Here is an 8,409-nt window from a genome sequence, read left to right on the forward strand (position 1 = left end):
ATCATAACTAAAACACATATTAACATAAAATGAAAGCTTAATATTATAAACTATAAATAATTATCTAAAACTTCAGGGAATTGTACGAATATCCGATAAAAACGGTCGAAAGGTGCCATTAATTAAACTAAATATAAACACAATTTGGCACCTAACAACTCTCCCCAACTTAAACTCTTGTTTGTCCTCAAACAAAACAATGATAAATTACCGGGAACACAAAATATCACAAATGAAACAACAAGGCAGAAACAAGAACAATTTAATGGTTCAAAATATCATTTGTTTGAAGTAATTTTATCTTGTCGAAATGCCATCAAAGTTTATATCCTCGAAGACGAAGATAAAAACTTAGAATATTTTGGAGCTTTTTAGGAAAGAGTTTTGACGCCCACGTTGGTTGAGTTTGGCGCCTTGAACAAAAGAAGATTCAATGATCTGTCTTATCCAAAAAGAACGCGTGGAAGCCTCAGAGTTCGAAGAGCATGCAAACAAAGAACGTGACATTCCGTGAGGAAAAGGCCGTTAGGATCAAATTAGTATAAATTAGAATCTTAGTGTTAGATTTTAGTGTGTTCAAATCTGTACAAAACTCAATCATACTCAAAGTATCAAAGTGTATCGAGAAACGGTGCTGAGAAATGAACGTATGAATGACCATTTATTTTCAATCGAATTACAAAGTCTTTTACTAGTTTACATTTATCTTCATTAAAAATCCTTTTTACATTTCTTTACCTTTTTGAGTCAGAACCTTTAACATTTATGTACTTTACTACGTATTTTATAAAAACATTTCTTTTTTACTTACAAATTAGCCACAAATAAAACGAAGAATGAACACAATACAAGATCAAAATCTCGAAACCTAGACTATGTCCTAGGATCAATCTAGTCAATCCTGCGAGTAACAGAAATAATAATCATTCTGAAAGACTAGCGCTTGTTGACGAATTTCCACCGTAAACAGACATATCATTAAATAAAATGTTATATTAATAAATTTGATCTCAAATTAAAAAGAAAATTCAAAATTTAAAAATAAAAATGAAATAGAGAGACGAAAAAATCAAATGGAGATCAAGACTATAAAAAAATTAAAATAGAAGGATAAAGTTGTTATTAATCCTAATAATAATAAGTATATATAATGTATTTTTGAAGGCTTAATTTAATCTTCTAAAATTGATTGAACCTTTTTTAAAAATGATTGATCAAACATTATCTTTTATCAATCATTTTAAAAAATATTTAATTTTTATTATATTATAAACTAAAAATTTATCTAAATTTAAAAATATTAATTTATCAACTTTTAATAATAAATTTATAAGTGGTAAAAATTTTAATTAATTTTGACATTTAAGAATTTGAACTGAATTGAATTCAATAGACTTGCATCCTAAGATAACTAAGAAGGTAAAATTAAAATATTTTATAAGATTTGGTATTACATGATAGATTTACTTGGGAAGATTTATGAGAAAAAGAATCATTCACAAAATAAAAGAAAGGATAAATATAACAAAATTCCAATCCGTATAGAAACCGTATAAAAAAAGTACTTAAAATTTTAACTAACTAATATGTAGTCAAAACTAATATTTAATAAGATTTGATAAAAAAATATTTATAAACTGATATTTAGCCAAGTCTAATAATTAAGAAAATAAACGAATGAAAACTAACTAACCGGATATTTGTGAGAAAAAAGATTTGATTCATGAAAATTAATTTAAGAAAAAAGATTTGATAAAACAAACTAAATTAAGTAGCCGTTGAATAATTTAGTATAAATAAATCTAGAGTTAATAAGTTTTACACTTACGATCAACTCTGTGTGGCTTTGAAGATCAACTCTTGAACCACACAATGGCTAACTCCAAGATTCATCTCTCACTTTCATCATCCCCATCTTCGTCTAATCTCTCTTCTTCCATTACTAATGATGCTGATCATCTTACACTTGGTTCTCCTTCTTTTATAATTAGTACTGATACCGGTGATCTTGGTTCTTTTTCTTGTGGAACATACAAACGTAAATATCAACAACAAGAAACCAACAACATTTCATCATTGTTGGATTTGTCTTCATATCCCAATGAGACCAATGTTTGTCTCCACCTATCTCTATCCTTTTGTAATTGCATCCAAATTGCCAAGAAACTGAAACTTGCTCACCAAGAAACGAATGCTAATGCTGCCGGAACAAGTTCTGATTCTTCAACCAGCGGTGATGATCCATGGAAAATCAAGAAGGTGCTCACAGTAAGTGATCTTGGCAATAATAGCAGACTTCTGTTGAAGAAAGAATTGGCTATGAATTGGGTGGTTCCTTTTGTGAATAAAGCTAGAGCTGAAAAGGAGGGAGTGAAAGTTTTGGTGTTTGATGTTGACACTCAAGATCTCCATTATCTTGTTTTCAAGATATGGCCTTCCAATGGAAGTCATGTTTTCATCGATACATGGATCAAGGATTTTGTAGCTAGAAGAAATTTAAAGGCTGGAGATGAAATTGGTCTTAAATGGGATGAAAACGGCAAGAAATTTGATTTTTCTGTTCTTCGGAGGGGTTCATCACAGCAGATATAGTTTGTTAATCTTTAAGTTTTAGGGGTTTTCATTATTTCAAAAACATCAAAGATTTGTATCTTGATGTTATTATTTAGGGACTCAGTCATTATCTTTATGATTTGATATGTGTTGACAACAATATTTACTTTAATCAAATATATTATTCTTTATTATTTAGTTTAATAAAAAAACAAGAGACTAGTTCGTTTCAACATGATTACTGGCAGCTAGTTCTTTGACAGTGCTTGTTTCATGTTTGGAGGGAGTGTATTTCAAATTGGTTAATGTGTGTTGTGAAGCATAAGATTTAAAGATGGTTTATACTGATTTAATAATCAATTCCTAAAAATATAATTTTTGTTTCTTAAATTACCAAATCCTTTCTCATTCGCACTTATATTGACTCTTGTTAGTTAGTCATGTATGTCTGAACTGAACTGATTTTGTTTGTATGTTTGAGAGAATATATTTTATTTGCTGTTTAAGGCTCGTCCTTCATAATAAATCGTTGACTAGTTTATTTGAAAACATTGTCTTTCAATATGAATTTGCTATGTTTTAAATCGCGGCTACAGACTGTTGAGGATGTTGCGTTGCCGGATATTGCTGAGTACAACCGTTGCAGCGTCAAATAGTTATATACTATCATGCATAGGTATGGATACGGTACTCGGTGTGAGTACTGAATTACTAATACCGGTACGAGATACCACCTTTTAAGGAAAGAAAAATAAGGAACTAATAATAAAAAATAAGAATTTTTTATAAAATATATGAATATATGACAAAATTGTTAGGGGTCAAAACAAAATTTCACTATAAAAATTATAAAAAAAAAAAAATAATGTTAAGGTATATTATATTTGAGAATACTACAAATTTCACTCAAAATTAAATAATGAAAAAAAAATTAATACCACGAGTACGGTTAATATCTGGTATCGGTACTTCACCATTTTAAAAATACCCATGCTTCAGAGATTGTATATAAATATAAATGTTTTAAAAGTCGAATTGGTCATCAAACTGACGAGAATATTGGATCACTGATTCATTGGTAGAACAATTGAATTATTGGTCGAGCCGCATAACTAAACTAGTTAACTCGGTTGAATAAACAACTCTCTATAACAAAACTATATATTTACTAAATCAATTGAACCGAATCACTCGGCCACCAAATTTTAAAATTTTAAAATATCATAATGACACATGTTCATTCTTTAAATTCAAATTTTAAATATAATCATCACACGCTACCGAATAATACAAAATACAAATCTAAATGAATTTTGAACTATGACTAATGGCAAATAAGTGAAGGTTATTCCTAATAAGTTTTGAATAAAGTCTAATTATATTTTTTTGAAAAAATTATCAAAATGACGTTGTTTTGTCAGAAAAAAGAAAAACATGCATTTAACTTGTTGATTTTTCAAAACTGTCGATTAATCAGTTTTTACCAATTTTGACCGGGTTTGGCCGATTACCATCAGTTCAATAGCATACCCGGTCCAACAATCAGATTAGAGTTATGACTCCTCCGATTCGATCGGTCCGACTGACCCGTTCGATTCGAATTTTAAAACTCTAATAAATATCTAAAATTACTTTAATTTTTTCTTTCTTTTATTTGTAATTTGTATTAATTTTAATTATTTTAAGGTATTTTATCATATATTTATAAATAATTTAAATTAAACACTAATGAAAGAAACATTATATTAAACAATCTTGTAAATTGTTTAAACAAACATAAGCTTGAAAGTAATCTTAAAATTCAAATCACAACAATCTTGTCTTGTCTTTGTGTGAGTATATATAAAATGTACTCAAATTTCTCTCATAATTTGTGGCAAAGCCTGTTACTAACAACTTCCATATCCAAAAGTTGAAGTTAGAAGCACACGAACCATGGTACTATCACCATTGAACTTTTTAAATAAGAAAAAAATATTAGTTATATTAAAAAAAGTAAGGTAAATTTAGAAAATCTTATAAAAAAACTTGTATTTTACTTGATTCATCTTATACCAAGATTTTTGAGTTAGAGGCATATCAAACATTTCACTCTTTTTTTTTGTAAAGTGTTAACTAGGTAATATAACAAAACATATCAATATTTAAACAAATTTCATAACTAATAATTTATCGCATGATAATATAATATCCTTGCTGACCTAGTTTAGAGCTTTGATTTAATCATATATGTTTATTTATAGTTTCATGATTACTTTATGTGTAACCATGTACTTGCAGGTTTAAGCTGCAAGTGATTAAAGCTCATAGACACGCAAGATATGTTAAACTCTGATAACATCATGGTTTTGATGATGACATGCCTGAACATGTAACATGACTTTGATGACAACAACGCATGAAGACAAGCAAGTGCTAAAACCGGTTCAAGCAGTAAAAAATGCACAAGATGATTGATTAGGATGTTCCTCTGAATAAAGTTGAAGAGTTAGGGTTAAATGATCACTAGTGATATCCTCTAATAACGGTGTCTGACTTAAAGAAATCTCAAGCCTCATCTCCAAGAAGATTCAAGTGAAGTGCTAATGTGATTGGTTTGTCCAGCAAAAAACTTAAGCTTTCGAGGGTGAAAAGGTGGAAGTCTGAAAACTAGTTTGATCGTGTCTGTCTAAGTGATTAAAATTTTGTAAAAACACAAGGGGTATTTTCGTAAAGTAATATGGTTAAATCAAACACTCACTAAAACTATTTTTGAAGGCTTTAATTTTTAAATAAAATCACCTAAAAATATTTTTAGAGTCTACCTAGATGAGTTGGAAATTGTTTGATTGATTATGGCAAATTTTTGAATTGTCTAGTCGATTAGACCAAACACCTAATTGATTAGATAAGGGAAAAATAAGTCTATAATTGATTGTGACATTTTCTCAATGAATGGTAAAGATTATCTATCAAAACCTTCCAAATTAGAATCAAATAATCATTATTTGTGGTACCTAATCGATTAAGTGAGTTAATTTTGCCTTTGGATCATTTTCTTTTTTAATCATCATTTGGCCTATAAATAGATTTCTTCCTCTATCTAGTCCGAGAGCTCCGCGACTTGAGGAAATTCTCTCGTTCTAGATTTGTGAAGATAACCAATGAAAAATATTCATATCGGTTCTTGAGCTTATCATGGTATAAAAGCTTAATCGGCTCGAGATCAGTCAAGTGTGAAATCTCAATTTGGTTTGTGGTTAGTCATGTATAAATCCCTAGTTCGTTTTGGAGGATAGCCAATTCAAAACTCTATCTTGGTTCGAGATAATTCCTTACGAAATATCTATTTGACTAACATACTAAATGCTCGAAGCTTTATTCGTTGTTTGCCATGAAGATTAATCGCTTCATTTCAATGTTCGTTGTTTAGTTGAAAGTAAACATGAAACTTTGTTTTCCTTGTGTAAAGGGGTTTGTGGGCTTAACCTTCTTAAAGCTCTCAGGTATTATTGGATCCTCTCAAGATCAATTCTTACGGAGAGGAGTATGTCACTTTATTAAGACCGAATCTCTATAAATCTACGGTGTTATCTCTGTTTCCTTTACTTTTTTACTTTCCGCTTATTTTCTTTATCTTGATTTTTCGTTGCATATCCAATCATTCTTTAGAAAATATTTTTAAACTCTAATTTAGAAAATACGTTTGTTTCAAATCATTGTTTTTCAAACCCGACAATTCACACCCCTCCCCCACCTCTTGTGTGCATAGTCACATGTTCAACACTTTGGTTATTCCATCAAATGTCTCTTTATGTACAAATTCTTCATGTTCAATTCCATATTGAAATTGTGGATTAAGAAAATATCCTAGAAATAAAAATTAATTATTGAGGATATGATATCGTAAGTTCAAAATTACATGGAAAAATTAAAATTATAAAATATATTGTCATACCAACCAAATGAAGATTAGAATGTATGGATTTCCATCACTTGTCTATGATATCATTATAGTTGGAATGATAACAATAATTTTGTTGAATGGCTTGTTTTGCTTGATCTATGGCTTAAATATAAGAAACTCATTGTTGGTTTCTCGCCACCATCAATTAGTCTTAACACTTTTACAATATGATCAAATACTTTCAAGATTTCATTACCCTTACTCCAAAAGTTTCTACTCATAATAATTTTTTTTCTTCATATCTTGGTCATTTGTTCTCTTTACCATATTTAGTTTTTCTAAGTTCTTCATAATTGAACATGTTTTCAAGACCTTCCTTTTGTCTATCAAAGCATCTACATCCATATCACCCAACTATATTTTTCAAATATTCATTCCACTCATCTAAAATTTTAAAATGGGTCCCACTAAACTTACAATTTTAACATAAACTTACAATTTTAACACTGCTTTTCTTTTAATATTAATTTTTAATTCAAAAATGTACCGCTGACACACAATACTACGGTGTTGTGCAGAGCACCTCCTGCTCACATTTACTTCTCTTAATTGCTTGAAGTTGTAGAAATTGTGTTGCAAATTATGTATCACTAGGATAGACAATACCTCTACAACCAATATTTTTTTTTTGAGATTCACAATATATGTATGGTTATAGGGTATTGTTATATATGAAAGTTGTCACCATTTTTCTTCACTTAACAACTTTTGTATGTATTTTTTCCCTATATCCTTCAAGCAATGATCTAAGCACGAGAGATTCCACCATATTCATATATATTTTCACAAACTCTTGTGTTTTGTATGAATTATTGTATATTTTTTCATTCTTGATGTGATTTATAATTTTTCTTGTGTTGCATTATCTCAATTGATAATCAATGAGAGCATCTTTATCTTCATCACCTCCTCTTAAACATTTTTCAAAATTTTATTGTCTCGTTTTAAAATCATTTCTCTTTGATTTTGAATCAAGTAGAAGTTCCACCATATTTTCCCTAGCTATAATGGTTACTCTACCACAGCCCATAACTTTTTTTATCACATGTTGCTTCAATCTTGTAATGTCAATTTTATTACTACTTTGCAACTAACATTATTTCGACTTCCGATTTTAGCATTCCAAAATATTTTTTAATATCTTCACTTGGAGCACCATCCAGTTCTTTTGTAGAAAATTGTTCTTTTGGCGGTATTGTGTAAATTTATTCATACCTCTTAATTGAATAAGTACAAATAAATAAATTTTAAATATAAAATTTAAATATGATTATTTTAACACTGTTTTCTTATAAACATAACTTTCAATAAAGTGCAATATTCTCTCTAAAATTTGATCAAATAATTTAAAATAAAATAAATAAATATTGCTTTGTCAAAAAAAGATAAATATTTTGTTTAAAAAATATTGAATTGCTGGATAACTGTAATTTAATCATTAAAAAAAGTTTTCAATATTGACATAATTAACTAAAAGCCACAAAACTATACAAAAATTTAAAAAATTAAATTATTTAAGCATCACAAAGTTATATATATTTTATATTAGTTTTTCTTTTATTTGTTTTGAGTTTTCCTCTATCTACCAAAATTTTAGCTAAAATTTAGTTTTCCTCTATAAATTTATCCCACCACTCACCAAATTTTAAACAAATTAATTAAAAAATAAATGTGATATGCTTGAGAATCGAAAGTAATGTACTGTAATGTACATAATATTTAAGTAAAATACAAAACACCATAAAATATGATGTATTTAAGTAAAATGCTGAATATAATATGACACAGTTAATTGAAATAAAATTAACCATAAGGTTGAGGTGTTAAATGACTTTGTTCAAGTTACAACTCACACAAGTGGTTCTATAAATAGAACATTTGTGCTGAAGTATTTGTAGCTTGATCAAATT

The 8,409-nt window shown here is 28.4% G+C and overlaps 1 protein-coding gene across 1 annotated transcript; it reads left to right on the forward strand.

The window, feature by feature from the left end:
* Nucleotides 1–1,872: 1,872 nt before the first annotated feature.
* Nucleotides 1,873–2,592, forward strand: LOC131633443 (uncharacterized). Its single transcript, XM_058904158.1, has one exon. It carries the CDS (start codon nt 1,873–1,875, stop codon nt 2,590–2,592), a length of 720 nt encoding a protein of 239 aa, XP_058760141.1.
* Nucleotides 2,593–8,409: the final 5,817 nt, after the last annotated feature.

Source organism: Vicia villosa, unplaced genomic scaffold (assembly GCF_029867415.1).
Source record: "Vicia villosa cultivar HV-30 ecotype Madison, WI unplaced genomic scaffold, Vvil1.0 ctg.001125F_1_1, whole genome shotgun sequence".
NCBI lineage: Eukaryota > Viridiplantae > Streptophyta > Magnoliopsida > Fabales > Fabaceae > Vicia > Vicia villosa.